Here is a 16098-nt window from a genome sequence, read left to right on the forward strand (position 1 = left end):
GTGGTTATCATTTGACTGTGATACTTGATGGGCATACAAGCACCGAGTGCTTCCTCATTTAAAACTGCTCATATTTTCAGGCTGCTTCTAGAGTAAATCAAGGTCTTGACCAGGCTAAGCTCAGAAGCTGCACACGAAGGATCAGTCTGTCACTTCCCTGGCTCCCTTTCCATTGATCCCACAGAACAGGCTGACCTCAGCTTTTCAAGCTAATGTTCAACAGCTTGCAAGAGCTCTTCTCTTTCTTCCTGACTCTGAGTGAATTTTGACATTGTTGAGAGCAAGATGAGAAGTCTATTAAAATACAAAGTGTTTAAACTCTGTTATACCATCATATGTTGCCTACAGAATCCATGTATTAACTATAACAATGCGAGAGTAAAATCGCTTTATTTGGCTCACTTCTGGTGGGTGCTGAGCTCATACAGAGGATGATGATACTCAAACACTTTGATGTATMAAGTATATTTAATAACATGCATTTGAGAGACTTTTTTGTAATATATATCTATCTCAAATCTGTATCTGTGAAGGATTAGACAAGGCTCAGACACAAAACTGGTGCTGTAATGTCAGAGTTATGTGCTTCACCTCATGGCATGTGAGGTTTTGAACTAATTTTTAACCATACTGGTCTACTAAACCCAAAAAAGGCAAGTCAGAAAACAGATCCATAAACATTTCTGCCGTTCAGTCACTTCACAAGAATTTTGGTCACCCTATCTTCCTTAAGTTTAGCCACTGCAAAGAGTCATTTTAGTTTGCTGCTCTGACTCAAAAGGATGCAACATCACATTTGTAGCACTGAGTGGCAAGAAACTATATTCAAATGCCCAGAAAATGTGTCATAAAAGATGACAAAAATGTATCCTGGAAACWTTATTCTCTTGAATGGTCTTTGTTAGATGATGGGGCAATTTGTAGGTTTTCTYTTCTCTGTGCAATGGCCAGTGAACTGCAAGGGAACAAAGAGCTAYGGCCCCAGGAGAGCTGGAGATGCCCATGAGATTCCCCCAGGCACATATCTTGMATCCTACAGCCCACAGAGGACCCCCACCTCGTACAGGCCCACAGCTCAGCACACCCCTATCTGGAATTTACTCTCTGCAATCCTTGGTAAGTCCCTGAATCTTCCTCTGAGTCACTTTTTCATCCATTTACCAGCCTCTGTGAGCTGTCACAAGGCTTAATTTCTTAAGAAGCTCAAAGTCCTTTGATAGATTTGAAGGAAGGAAATCAGTTGAGAAATGCCAGGCATTACCTTGAGGCTTCCTCCAGCTTGCTGTGGTGGTCCTGGCCAGCTCATCTCTCTCCCATGGGGCATCCCTCCCCACCTGGCCAAAGCTGAAGGAACCTGGGGCTTGGCTCCAGCTCCTCGCAGAGTCAGGGGTTTGTAAGAGTCAGGAGACCCATCATTCAGTAGGGTGAGGGACAACCAGGCTGCTGCTACTGTACTGCAACATGTGGGAGACACTGACAGCAATGGCGAAGTCAGACTGTCCTCCCCATCCCCTGTTCCTCCACAGCAGCAAGGGCCCTGCTTGGAGAGAAAGTGAGGAGGGGAAACATCAGGAAGATATGGACAGTCTCCTACCAACAAATGCTTTTCCAGTGCCCTCTTCTGGAAAACAWTTTTGGCCCAAGCAACTGCTTCATATAAGGTAGTTTGAGACTGACGGTGACTTGCCAAGAGCTGCAGGAGCATCCCCCAGCTCTTCACAYCCAGGATTTGCTCTGCCCCTGTGACCGGTGGACCTGTGCAGCTGTTCMTGCCCTTCAGAACAGCTTGGCCAGAGCTTGAGGGCACTAGCCAGGAAACAGGAAGCAAATGACATGCCTCCTTTTTTGTACCTGATATGCCTGAAATCTGTCCTCTGGCATGGGAACCCAGGGGTCCTGAACTGGAGCACCCCCTGCAAACATGCTCCTCAAAGCCAGCCCTCATCACCACCATTTCTCAAGGATTCCCCAGAGACAAGAACTGAGAGGGGGATGAAGTATTTTGGTACTCCCATCCTTTTGAGGAGTYGATAAAACATTGCTATCAAGCATCTGCAGCTAACGAATGCATCAGTCCCTCATTTTGTATCCATCCTGTGGTTGTTCTTCTCCCCTCTTTTTCTTGGAGCAGTACAGTGCAGCCTTTGCTCTCCAGCCTCAGGCACAGTTCCAKGTTGTCTCACAGCAGAGCAGTGCCTACCCACTGGCCCCTGCCCTCCTGCCCCAGCCAAGGTCAGTGCTGGGGACAGAGCCACAGGCTCTTCTCCAGCCCCAGCCGAAGGGGAGAAGGTGAAGAGGGAACAMAAGCATCCAGGTGATGTGATGGTCCCTCTCCAGACCACAGCCCTTGCTTCTGAGCCAGCTCATGAGCAGCTGGCTCCTGCAGGGGTGGCACAGYTTTCCCTTCCCTCTCTGCTTTTCCAATGCCTAATTCCAACTCAGACTCTTCTGTGATTCTGTGATCCCTGTTCATTCACAGTCAGCAGGAGAAAAATGAAATTGAATTATATCTGCTGCCCACAGGGTCAAATCTAGAGGCTTGTGAGCCCCACTGTTTGCCCTGTTAACTGGCAGGGGAGGTGGTGTGAAATTCCTCAGGGATTTTGATGTGTTATCTCAGCAAAGACAATGCTTTTGCAGGGACAAGGAGGATAGGTAGTGTCCTGAGGACCAGCTGATGKGGTTGCTACATACTGGGACCATTTTCCCCACTGCCTATTTGCTATTGTTTAGAAAACCTACTGTAATTCATGCCTGGATGTGTGATGACATACAAACACCCCAAATATAAATATATAAATATAAATATAAATATAAATATAAATATAAATATAAATATAAATATAAATATACATATATACATATATACATATATAAATATATAATTATTTTATGACATTATGTTCCTTTTTCATTAGATCATTTTAATTAAAACCAGAAGCTCCATACCCTGATACTTATTTTAGCCGAGTACCAATTCACCTTTTGTTTATYATCTGCTTGATCTTGGTGGTTTCCTTTATTTCCATCCTTCAAGGGATCCTTTTGCAGCCACAGCCTGGCCCCCTCCACCCCCGACTCCAGAAGCTGGGGGCTGTGGGGTGGGCAAGGGCATCCCACTGATCTGTTTCTGCCTGAAATATAGTGGGTTTTCCAGCTGAGCTTGGTGGAAGAGGTGGGAGGATGGGACCTCTGAGGCCGGTGAGCCTTTTGCTTTGGGTACCTCCAGAAGAGCATCCCACAGCAGCCAGCATTTCACATCACTTTTCCTCATGTAGGACTGAGGGTTTTCTCCACGTTGCAGTGCTCMGTCGCCAGCTCTGCAGGAGGGCAGGGCTGCCCAGATGTCTGCCTTCAGACAGCCATTAAAATAACCTTTGGTGACTTGGAGATGGAGAGCAGGAGCACCCTGAGCTATATCCTGCAGCATGGGCTGCAGAAAGGTTCCTTGCCACTCTAATAAATGCTCCAGACGCCGCAGGGTGTAAAAATCCCCTTTCCAGAATTGCAAGGGCAGCTCCATCCTCCCACAAACATCGACAGGGCAGGGACTCAGTCTGTAGGGGGTTATGTCTACCATGGGGTGAGACTCGAACGTTTTAAAGAGGTAAGGGGAGAGGGGCAGAAAATGTCTGTCCTAGCAAGGGCAGAAAGCACAGTCGTCCCGGGGCTAAATAAAAAAATGGGTTGAAAGAATCTCTTGATACCTTATTACACCTTCCACCAAAGCCCATTTTTAAAACAAGCCAGTAATACAAAATAACCCTACAGTGGAAACTCCAGTGGAAACAGCTACCAGTGTCAGAGCAAGAGCGGATGGAAAAGCAGTGGTCAGTGTTATGGAAAGAGTTTTGGGTAACAGCCTCGGTGGTCAGGGATGGAGGCAGGGGCAGCACCGGTGCGGACAGCAGCCAATGCCGGCACACCGAGCACAGCACCTGCGAGAGCCGCGCAAACGGACGGCTCTGAGCGGGACAAATGCTTCCAGAGTGTCACCCCACCGACACTCCGGCTGTGACACRCTCCGGGTCCCCGGCTCAGCGGGGCCTTCCTCCAGCATCGCTTGCAGCCGCAGCGCTCCGGCCTGAGGCTGCGGTACCGAACCGGGAGTACCGAACGGGCGGCGGGGGCGGCGCGGGCCGTGCACCTGCTGGCAGCGGGCAGGGCTRGGGTCGCGCACATCACCACGCAGGTGGATCCCGTCCCGAGCGGCTCAAGGGGGCCCAGGAGGGACACAGCCCGTACATAGATTCGGCAGGGGCCGGGCAGGGGCAGGGGCAGGAGCTGGGGCAGAGGCAGGGCCGGACCGGGCGGACCGGGCCGGGAAGGGAGGGGCGGGGCGGGGCGGGGCGGGGGGCGCGCGGCGCCGTGCGCATGTCCGGCCGTGCGTCACAATAGCGGCGGTGGGAGCGCGCCCGGTCCCAGCCGATCGCGGCTGGTTTGAGCTGGTGCGTTGCCACAGCGACGCCCTGGCGCTATAAATACGAGCGCGGCGGCCGTGGCGAAGCTTTGTCAGCCGCGGCGCTCCGCTTGCCTCCCTGGCCCCACTCCTCCTCAGCCGGACCGGCGCTCTCGCCCGGCTCCGCGCACCGCGCCCGGCTCGCAGGAGGAGGGGGAGGCGGCTCGGAGCGAGGAGATCGGCCGCCGCCAAGACTTGACAGCAGCTCCTCCACCGCTGCCCGAGGCGAGGTGAGGCGGGATGYGCCGGGCTGTGCCGGGAGCGGAGCGGGCGGGCGGCGGGGCCGCGGCGGAAGCGGCCGGCGCGGAGCCACGTGTCTGCGGGGCCGCTGCCAAGCGACACGGCCCGGGCTGGGCGCCGGTGCTGCCGCTGGGTACGGGGAATCCCCGGCCCCGGCGGGGAGGAGGGAGGCTCCGGGCGGCTGCGAACGGGCCAGACCGGCTCGCCTGGGGAGTGTTGGCTGCGCGTCCCGGTRGCGGGGGAAGGGGCGGCCCCGCCGTTGCCGCCGGGCTGTTTCCGGGCTGGGGAGAGGCAGGTGCGTGGCAGGAACATGGCAACGGGGCCCGGGGCTCCCGGGCTCGGCCTTGGGTCGWGCGGCGCCAGGGCGCTGCCTCCCTGCACACCCGGCGGGCACTGGCCTGGGCCGGGAGCGAATCAAAGAATCACAGAGCAATTTGGGCTGGCAGGGACCTTAAAGACCATCTYGTGCCAACTCTGGCTACGGCAGGGACACCTTCCACTAGACCGGATTGCTCAGAGCCCCATCCAGCCTGGCCTTGAACGCCCCGAGGGATGGGGAGGGAGCCCTTCTCCCGCCGAGCGCTGCTCCCCGGGGTTCTCGGGGTGGATGCCCAGCCACAGAGTGATACGAGCTGTAAAAAATCTGCACCCCGGGGCTGACAGGCGCCTCCTCGGGAAGCCGCAGTGTGAGGCTGGGCGTGCAGTGCCCCGCTGCCCGGCCTGGTGCCGGCTCCGCTGCGGGACCGTGTGGCTTTGCAGGGAGAAGCGTTCATCAGTGAGCACAGGCAGCCGGCCCCGTCCGTGCCCACTGCAGCCCGCAGCGCTCTGCAGGATCCGGAGTCACGGGCGCCTCGGGCACCTTTTCTAGACGCAGCTTGGCTGTTTGAGTACAGAGCCTGCAGGCATGACTCAGCTTTGTCTAAATACAGCTGCTGAATAAGGGAATGAAAGAGAACAAATTCTAAATGAGCRTAAATTGTCTTCTGGGGAGCTGCAGACACTTTGCACGCAGTCCAAACATACTTTATGAGGCTACAGTTTGCACCTACATGATCGTGTTCTGTCTATATTYTGTGTAATTATACTGTAGTTAAAATTGTGCGATGAGGTGGAGATGGAAGGCTTGAAAGAACTTCTTAACAAAATGTGTTGTGGCCAGTAAAAGTAATTTACCTTTTACATGTTAATAGGAAAAGTACTTTTCATGCAGTGCTCTGCAGAGGGGAGGTTAAACTGAATTCTTTCTAATGGTGTTCACTTCCCTTAGCTGCAGCTGGAGTCCCTGAACTGCTTTTCTGCAAAGCTGCAACTCTATGATGAGATGCAACTTCTCCTTAATATCAAACACAAAGAGGCTTTTAAGAGAAGACTTTAATCCAGCTTGAGGGAGAATTATCACTGCACGTGAATGAGAGCAAGGGGAGAATGAGGTTCAGTGGATTGTTGGGTTTATTAGAATCCAAGCTTAATCTAGTTTGAATCTCAAATTTGATTTGTGTCTCGTGAGAAATGATCAAAAGTTGCAAAGTAGTTCTTGTTGCCATATGTTTTTCAAGGTTGAAATTAAGTAKAACTGCTGATGTGACAAAGTTACTCAGTAAATAAAATTCGATGAATTTTGGTATACACATATGTGGAATGAATTATTCTGTTGGTCTTAGAACCTTGTTAATCTGTAATAGCTATAAAACATCCTTTTTCAAATGGTTTATAGCCAGACTTTTTGAAAATAGAGGAAASAGTAGCATAACTTAAAAATAGTGAATAATTCATAGTTTGCATAATTATTAGTCCTAGTCTGCTGACTAGTTTGAGTGTAAAATATTGCTGAGAGAAGGAAGAATCCTGGACCCTGTTACATGAAACTGTATCTTCTCTTAGAGTCATTTGCAGTGCTGAGGTCTTTAAAAGGTATCTTGATGGAGAATGGTGTCAGTCTGTATTTGGACTACTCAGTAAAAGGGYGGCCCATGGCCTTCAAGGGTCATGGATGGCAGACAAGTGTGCTTTTGCTCTTTAGTTCTGGTTCTCAAGGGACTTTCTGCTTGGCAGGTAGATTCCTGTTGGCAATGAAGATTTGTAATGGACTGTGGTAAAATCCTGCTCTAAAGTGCTAATTGGGATCACAGTTAAGACTTTGTCAGCAGGTCAGAGTTACAAACTAATCTCAAAGTGTGTAACTGCCACTCATGACAGCTGAGGTTTTCATGTAGCTTGGGAGTCATGAGTAGATCAGGCAACCTGTTCTCATTCATGTCTGTTTTATGCACAGTCTGAACTATAATTAGAATCCAGATATTTACCTGGCTTGGACTTAATGAGAGTTGTCACTACTCAGAAGTCAGTAACGTTCTTAGATTATGGTGGTAATAACAAGTTTATAACCGGAAAACTCACTTTTCTTCCGAAACTCATGGGCTAAAATAGTGTGTAAGAGTTGTTTAAAAAGAAKTGGTAAGTAGACACTAGCCATAAAGCTATAATATTAATAGCTCTGATGTGGAGGTGAAGGAAAAGAGAGCAGAAACTTCCAGGGAGGCAGATTAATAATATCTGACAGTATTTATTTGATTAGTTTTTGTTTGAGTAGATTCAGAACATCTTGCAGTTGCTGATCAGAGGAGAAGTTGCCTTCCAGCTAGCAAGATTATTTTGGCCTGCCTCCTTGGTTCTGATTACATCTGTTCTGTCATTATGCAGCTTTTAGAGGTCATTGTAGGAGTTGTATAATTGTAAATTATATTRTGTGAGTACATTGTAGTGGTCATCTAATGACTATATAAATCCAAGTGAAGTACTGAATGTARACTAGCTGAATTCAAATGAAGTAATTAACTTTTTTTTTTATTATCAGCAGTTAATACCCAAGTCCTTTCACATAAACCTGAAATATTGGAAGTCATGAGTAACTTCAGCAAAGAAGAATTTGAGTTGACCTTCCTTGATGAAGGCTTTACTGCTAAGGATATCCTTGACCAAAAAATAAATGAAGTGTCATCTTCTGTAAGTATTATAGGAAAACCATTACATTTTGTGATTCTACAAACTTATAAACTAATAGAACAATTTGACCTTGCAAATTATCTGCAAGACAGCCCCCTCAAACGCTGACCTCTAGGCTTATCCTGTTATCTGTTGTTTGTAACTTTAGGATGTGTGTTTGCTCTAGGATGATAAAGATGCCTTCTACGTTGCTGACCTCGGAGACATTGTGAAGAAACACRTGCGGTGGCATAAGGCCCTTCCTCGGGTGACCCCCTTCTATGCTGTAAAATGTAACGACAGCAGAGCTGTTGTGAAGACACTCGCTGTTCTTGGGGCGGGATTTGATTGCGCCAGTAAGGTGAGATCCTGACTTATCTTCTGATCTGTGACGTTAGTATCTGTTCAGTCGTACAAGACGTGTTTGTATAAAATTAAGCATAACCAAGTGGTGTTGCTTTTGTTGTTCTAATTACATTAATCATCTGTCTAGAAACATTTTTTACAAGTGTAATCTGTTCTTTCTTCAGACGGAAATACAGCTGGTACAGAGCATTGGTGTACCTCCTGAGCGAATAATATATGCAAATCCCTGCAAACAAGTATCTCAAATTAAACATGCTGCCAGCAGTGGTGTACAGATGATGACATTTGATAGTGAAGTAGAGCTAATGAAAGTTGCAAGGGCCCATCCAAAAGCCAAGTAAGTWATGCTAATTGTTTTATAATTTTTCCTTGGTTTCCCAAGATACAGAAATATCTGCTTTATCTGAAACTTGTTCTTCGTTAGTTCAAGATAGTCTGCAAAATTGTGAGATAATAAACATACTTTTAACCAGTGAAGTCTAATCTTGTAGAGCTTCCTGGCAGTTTTGGAAGAGATACACAGAACAGCTCCTATCTTTAAGCTCAGTCTTATTCTGAAGTCATAGATGCCTGATGATGATGATTTCTGTTGTACTGAAACTTAACTCATGTTTTGCTCTRTCTAGGTTAGTCTTGCGCATTACCACTGATGACTCCAAAGCAGTCTGTCGTCTGAGTGTTAAATTTGGAGCTACTCTTAAGACTAGCAGGCTTCTTCTGGAGCGTGCAAAAGAACTTGACCTTGCTATTGTTGGAGTTAGGTGAGCTGACAATATCAAAACACGGTCATATTAAATAAGTATCCTTTAAATGGTCTACCTGATAAYAGAGATGCCTTTGTATGTGATGACATGAGTACATACAAACCTTCTTATTTGCTGGATAGTAACTGATAATTTGTATCTTTTTGTAGTTTCCATGTTGGAAGTGGATGTACAGATCCAGAGACCTTTGTTCAAGCCATTTCTGATGCCCGCTGTGTGTTTGATATGGGAGTAAGTCTAGTTCTACTTTCTCTGGACCTACGGTTCAACTGTTGCAGCAAATCTGAATGAAATGTACAACTTCTATGGGGTTAAAAGCTAGCTAAGTCACTGACTTCATGTTGTTGGAATTTTTGAGGTCCTGGTAGCTTACTTTGACCAGTTTGGCAAAACTCTTCTATAGATGCACTAAAATTGGCAGCTCAAACTCAAATGACTATTGCTTGAACACAATGAGTTAGCTCTGTTCCAAGTGTTAATGAAAAGAATTAATATTACCTTTTAAGCTAAAATGATAAACTGATTTCTTGACGGTGTTGCTATTTATCTCATTTTAGGCTGAACTTGGCTTCAGTATGTATCTGCTTGATATTGGTGGTGGCTTCCCTGGCTCTGAAGATGTCAAGCTTAAATTTGAAGAGGTATGTATAGCTTTGCTAAAAACTTCTCAGGTTGTGAAGTCTGTTTGAGTGTTGATCTGGATTAGATAAAATCTTGCTTTTTCTGTTTGTATGCAGACACATTTGCCAGAATGTGTCTGTTAGGTCAGAAATGTAATTCAGAGGAAAAGAAGAATTAATTTGAAAACTAAAAATTAGAACATAGCTAAATGACTAAATGTTAGATACATAGCTAAATGACTAAACAAGCAGAAGTCTCAAACAAATAAAGCAGGTTTCAATTACAGGCTTGATTCTTACTGATGTAAGACTTCTTCCAGTTGGTGCTGTACTTCAGACTAAGTAGATAGGCACTGCTCCCAAACAAGGTGAAAAAATAGTCCTGAAACCATAGAGTCCTTATGGGTGGCAGCAAATTAGGTCAGTGTCCAATTTGGTTTAGAACTAGCTTTCAGATATTTTTTTAAAATTGTTCAGTGTTTTCCTGCCTGCTTTCGCTCAGAAATAGCTCTTGTTTTCATGCGAGATGGGGGGCTGGATTAATAATAGGACTTCCGCTTAAAGGGGTGTTGTCAGAGCACCTTGCCTTCTAACCGAAGGTGGTGTTAAATGTTGTTACATAYTAACACAAGGAGACTGTAAGTTACGTTATAAGTTTTCTTATAATAGTGTGAGCTAACCTTGTAGCACTTCTGGTACSTTTAATAAAGTCTGGCTTCTCATARTGCAGTACGGGCAGACGTGAGGCAGCAAGAGGAATTGATATCATTGGGCTCCATGGCATGATACAGTCATGCTGTGGCTGGAGGCAGCTTCATGAKAACTTCAGAACTTGGAAATAACTGTTCGTGAAGGCAACTGAATTTCAAGTATGATAGTAAAGCTCTCTGTATTCTCCTGATCCCACGAGGTGACCTATTTAGGATTCAGTAAACTGGGATATAGTGCATGAGTAGCAGCACTACAAGTGGACTACAAATCAGATTTAAAGTGTGGGGTCTTGCAGGGCATTGATGTTGGTTTAATGAACCTAGGAGGGATGATTTCCTTCAGGCTCAATTGTGACCTGTTTTGTCCCTTAAACTTTAAGCTGCAAGTCATRTCTGCTTTTGTTGCTTTGTGTAAATTTATTTGCAAACAAGACTTTGAGGGGAAAAAAAAGCAAAAGCAGTCAATAGAAATTACAGTAGATGTTAATAGATGTTACATTTCACCAGTATATAATTTTGAACTTTAGGGTCTTGCTTCTTCTCATACTTCTAAAATAGCACCTGAGCAGCTGATGAAATTATAGTACTGGCATCTGATTTTTCACTAGATCACAAGTGTAATCAACCCAGCACTGGACAAATACTTCCCTTCAGATTCTGGAATAAAAATCATTGCAGAGCCAGGAAGATACTATGTTGCATCAGCRTTCACACTGGCTGTCAACATCATTGCAAAGAAAATTGTATTGAAGGAGCAAACAGGCTCGGATGGTATGTAAATCTAGACTAGTCTTAGTTCTAGCCAACTGTGTGTTTCTTCCCAAGCATTTTCTCACTGGTGTCTCAACTTCTTCCAGATGAAGATGATGCAAATGACAAAACTCTCATGTACTATGTGAATGATGGAGTCTATGGATCTTTCAACTGCATCTTGTATGATCATGCACATGTTAAACCAGTCCTGCAAAAGGTATGTCTGTTCAGCATTACCGCATACTAGTCGTGTATCATGGATGTAGGAGAATCCTTGTCACAGCTGTCAGTCTCAGTTCCCTGCTCCTTTCATGTTGCCAAAGTTTGGCATTTAACTTACGAAGTATGCAGTGGAATTAATTCAAAGCCAGAGGCGAAGAAGAACCTACAAGCACTCTTCTTCCTCTTCAGGGATAGAATGTTACACTAACTATGATATTAGTTCTGAAAGCTCTGTTTTGGTAGTCAAATAATTATTCTCTTCTCCATTCTCTTCTTTAGMGGCCTAAGCCAGATGACAGCTGCTACTCCTGCAGCATTTGGGGACCRACCTGTGATGGCTTAGATCGGGTTGTTGAGCGTTTTAATATGCCAGAGCTGCAAGTTGGTGACTGGATCTTGTTTGAAAACATGGGTGCCTATACTGTTGCAGCAGCTTCTACTTTCAATGGATTCCAGAGGCCAACAATACACTATGTGATGTCGAGACCAGCATGGTTAGTAACTAAATGAGTACTTTTGAGATCACTGTAATGAATAGCTCATATCAGTTGGCTACCCCTTAACAGGGAGGGCCAAATCTCTTGTGAAACCTCCTGGTGTAGAAGAAGGCAGTGCCTCTGAAAGTTTTTGCTGTGTGCTTAGAACAATGCTGATGCTACTAATTACTTCTCTGTTGTACAGAGAAATTTCCTTAGATCCTGAAGTTCTAGGGAAGCATAGCAGTTTGACCTTGGGCTGTTACAAGCTTACACTTACAGGAGATGTGCTTTTAAAGGGGTAGTGTTAGGAATCTTCATTAACTCACTAGTGTTTTGACTTTAGCAACATATGTTGCTATGCATATGTCTATATGTCACACAACATATAGAATCACTATGAATTCTTYACATTTAGCTTCTGCGACTAGTAATCAGAGACTAGTCAATTACAAGTCTAATAATATGTTGTCTTCTAAATTAGTAGCTTACTAAATCTGACTGGAGGATGCAGGAACATTCAAGAGTGTTGCTTCACAGTGTGATCTGTATGTTTRTTTGAGAGCTATTCCTTGGTTTAGGTTGTGCTCTGGCTCAGTGCTCAGTGCAGAGTGCTAGATCTCCATGGGAAGTTATTAAACAGGTAAGCAAAGAAAGCAGGACTACTTTTTAAGTACAAGGATACTGTGAAATTGCAACTTAAACAGCAGTTTAAAGTAACGTGAGTGCACTTCAGTGCAACAAAGCTTAATGGATTGCACCTTCTGTAAAAGTGGATTTCCTGTAGGGGGAAGCTCTTACCTCTGTACTGGCAACTGCCTMCTGGACTGGCAGAGGGCTTTGTGGCAGAAGTGTTACCCTAAAGCATGATTAGCTCTGCTATTGGGTTGTTTTCAAATTTGTTGAATATCTTCACATGCAGGGGAGTTTCTGCCATAAAAGTAAGAGGAAGCTTCCTCCATTCCTTTACTAACCCTGCCAGTATAAGCAAGGCTTATATTGCTKCWTCTCCTTAGTGAAACCTCCTGTCARTTGAAGCATTTCTCAMACCACATGAAGCWTTTAGASTTCCCTTGAAACTCCAAAACTGTGTCTAATTGAACTRAAAATGCCTCTGCAGGAGAATTGCTAGTTTTTTCATTGTAGCAGTATGTTTCTGTTAGAATTTAATACTTGGTCTGAGGCATGCTGAGCTTAATTACACAGACATAACTGTCATCCARTGCCACAGCACAGCCCTCTTTCAGCACTATGTGTGCGTTCTGTTTTGGCAAGAGAATTCTGTGATACAAACTGGCTCTTTAACTGAGAGGGATGCATCAGTGAGGTTAGGTAGCAGATYTTTCTAGGACAGGCATTTTGCAATGTCATCTACATGTTGTAAAGGTGTACAACTAAATTTGTGGCTAGAAACTGTGAAAAACTAAGGATGAGATGATTGCATGTGTTTAAGTAAAAGCTAGTAATACAAGAGGGAGCCCTGTAGTGGCACAACTGTTTGCCTTGCATACCTAACATAACTAGAATCATAAGATAACACCAAGTGTTGGTGTTGACACACCTGAAGGATAGGGTTGCCATCCAGAGGGACCTGGACAGGCTTGAGAAGTGGGWCCATGGGAAYCTAATGAGGTTTAGCAAGACCAAATGCAAGGAGCTGCACCTGGGTCAGGGCAACTCCCGATACCAATCCAGGCTGGGGGATGAACAGATCCAAAGCARCTTGGGGGTTCTTGGGGGATGAGGGGCTGGACATGACCCAGCCATGTGCYGTTTCAAACCAGAAAGGCCAATGGATCCTGGGCTGCATCCAGAGCCCCATGGGCAGCAGGGGAGGGAGGGGATTCTGCCCCTCTGCTCTGCTCTGCTCTGGTGAGACCCCACCTGCAGTGCTGTGTCAACTCTGGGGTCCCCAGAACAGGAAGGACATGGAACTGTTGGATTGAGTCCAGAGGAGGCCACAAAGATGATCAGAGGGATGGAGGGATGGAGCACCTCTGCTATGACGAAAGGCTGAGAGAGTTGGGTATTGTTCAGCCTGGAGAAGAGCAGGCTTTGGGGTGACCCGTTGTGGCATTCCAGTACCTGGGGGGGCGGGACTTACAGGAAAGATGGGACATGACTATTTACAAAAGCACTTAGTGACAGGATRAGGAGTAATGGCTTCAAATTGAAAGAGATGCCCCATCCCTGAAARTGTTCAAGGCCCAGTTGGATGTGTCTCTGAGCAACCTGGTCTAGTTGAAGGTGTCCCTGCACTTGTCAGGGGGGATTAGAACTAAAACTTCAAGGTGTCTTTCCAACCCAAACCATTCTATGCTTATATAAATCAAGTCCAAAAACTCAGTCAACTGAAGTTTTGTTTTAATACAGCTCCTGTCTGAGTATGGTTCTCACTTTATATTCCTAGTCTGTCATCCATACCTTTTCTTGATGGAAGTTACCCAGGAATGTGAGGGTGTGGGATAAGTGATAGTCAAGTCATCAGGGATTTTCACATCAGAAATTCTGAACTATTGAGCACTTAGTCAGTAAATCTGTACAGCATGGGATATACTGATGTAGCTAGAGGTRTATAGGAGCATCTTTACAGATCTAAATCCTACAAAGAAATGATAAAATCAGCTTGGTATTGGCACTTACCCTCAAGCCTAGCCAACCACAAGTAACCTGCATGGATTCTGCTTTTATTATTTTTATTTTTTCCCCCATGATAATAATATCTGTATTGCAGGTGATGCATAAAGAGTTCATACTCAATGGCAATAACAAAAAAAAGTACCTTACTTACATTATTAGGTAGATTGTAGTGAAACAGTTTTCTACTTACTTTTTTTTTTCCTTTCTAGGCAACTAATGCAGCAGATCAAGGAGCAAGGGTTCCTAACTGAAGTGGAGGAGCAGGATGTTGCTAGTCTGCCACTCTCTTGTGCCTGGGAAAGCGGAATTGAATATCCAGCAACTTGTGCTTCAGCTAGTATTAATGTATAGGTTATATTCGGTAACTAAGTGCAAGGTTAGTCATTGAATTTAGGCCATTTGGGGGACCGTTAACTTAATTCTTGGTAGAATTTTTAAGTGGTTTTTTTAAAGTTTAGGTTTGGCATAAATGCAAGAAAAATGACTAGGAGATGGGTCACAATTATCTGTGTTCCTATGGAAACTATTTGAATATTGTTTTATATGGATTTTTATTCACTTTTCATGTAYGCTACTAAAGATTGACCCTCAACTGTCAAACAAGTATTTGTAGCTTGTGTATGGCAGAACGGGCTAAGCTTAGTGCTTTGTGACCTACYTGTTTTAAAATAAAGTATATTGAAATAACTGGTCCTGTGTTTGGTAGAAAATTAATGTGTCATGGATGGCTTTTAGAGCATATGTGAGGGCAGACCAGATGCTGCAAGCCCAGAGCTTACTAACAGATGTTATTTCCCCTACTCTTGCCTCCCAGCTGAAGTGAAGGAAACCCTCAATGGGTGGGGAAAATGAATGGTCTTTTTTCCTATATGATTAGAACAATGTTGACTGTCAACAAAGTGAATACTGTTTGCATTCTTCTGAATTTCCATTTATTTTTCGCTACTGAACATGGGCTTAGCAAGTTGTATATTGCAAGCTCTGTGCAGTGCTGGTTTTCTGCAAGTTAGGCTGTAAGTGCTGTGGCCAGGCCTGATGTCTGTTTCTAAACACATCTAGTCGTTAATGAGAGAATACAGCACAGGCTCTATGGTTGCCACTGACACACCACTTTTTTATGTGTGTGAGAACTAAAATATGTTATGGGAAAACCCAGGAAACTGAATCTATGTGACTGACAGGCTCTCTGACCTGGGTTGCCTAAGGCTTTAGTATAAAARAGATAAGAAATGGGACTTGACATCATTTGTATATGCAATACAATTAGAAGCTCTTATTTAATGGTTTAAAAATACATGCTACTTTCTGACTTTGTATTAAATGTGATGACATTTAAGTAGTAAATGTCTAGTAAAACTAGAAGCTAATACAGGGGGTGTTGGTGATAAAGTAGTCTGGTTATTGAAGCAGTCTTCTGACTTATGTTTAACCTGATGCTGGTTTGCTGCCCCTTATTGCAGTAAAATTGGAAAATGTTTCTGACAAACTAATTGGTCCTAGAGCTGGATGTGATCTGTTTGCCACAAAGTCCTGGACTGCAGGCATGCCATAATAAATGCCTGATGTGTAGAGAAAAATCTTACTGTGTCAAGTTAACATGTAAAAGCTTAAGCTAAAATTTAAAGTATTGTTCAAATCTTGGCATTGCTGATAGAAGCAGTGGCTCTCGCAAGATAAGAAATAAAACTGTTTTCTTACAAGCAGCTCTGAAAGGCAATGTTTAACCTCCATTCKGTGCCTTCAGCACTCACCATCAGCTGATCTAGTAGAGTAAACAAGAGTGATGGTATCTCGTTCCTGAGTGTCCTGAAACAACCCAGGTGACTTTTAAAATTTGCTTTATTCCCATCTTCAAGCTTGTGTTTG

At 44.8% G+C, this 16098-nt stretch overlaps 1 protein-coding gene across 2 annotated transcripts; it reads left to right on the forward strand.

The window, feature by feature from the left end:
• Positions 1 to 4387: 4387 nt before the first annotated feature.
• Positions 4388 to 15086, forward strand: ODC1 (ornithine decarboxylase 1). 2 transcript variants are annotated; one of them, XM_057370490.1, is made up of 11 exons: positions 4389 to 4689; positions 7554 to 7702; positions 7869 to 8042; positions 8212 to 8384; positions 8674 to 8808; positions 8961 to 9042; positions 9369 to 9452; positions 10750 to 10912; positions 10999 to 11111; positions 11396 to 11610; positions 14442 to 15086. In XM_057370490.1, the coding sequence occupies exons 2-11, from the start codon at positions 7601 to 7603 to the stop codon at positions 14581 to 14583; spliced, it is 1383 nt and encodes a 460-aa protein (XP_057226473.1). In that variant the 5' UTR covers positions 4389 to 4689; positions 7554 to 7600; the 3' UTR covers positions 14584 to 15086. The 2 variants fall into 2 exon arrangements, with proteins under 2 accessions (XP_057226472.1, XP_057226473.1); XM_057370489.1 differs by lacking the exons at positions 11396 to 11610; positions 14442 to 15086 and having other exon boundaries at positions 4388 to 4689; positions 7557 to 7702; positions 10999 to 11156.
• The last annotated feature ends 1012 nt before the right edge of the window (positions 15087 to 16098 follow it).

This window comes from Malurus melanocephalus, unplaced genomic scaffold, assembly GCF_030028575.1.
Source record: "Malurus melanocephalus ecotype Western Australia unplaced genomic scaffold, MMel_1.1 scaffold_127, whole genome shotgun sequence".
Classification (NCBI taxonomy): domain Eukaryota; kingdom Metazoa; phylum Chordata; class Aves; order Passeriformes; family Maluridae; genus Malurus; species Malurus melanocephalus.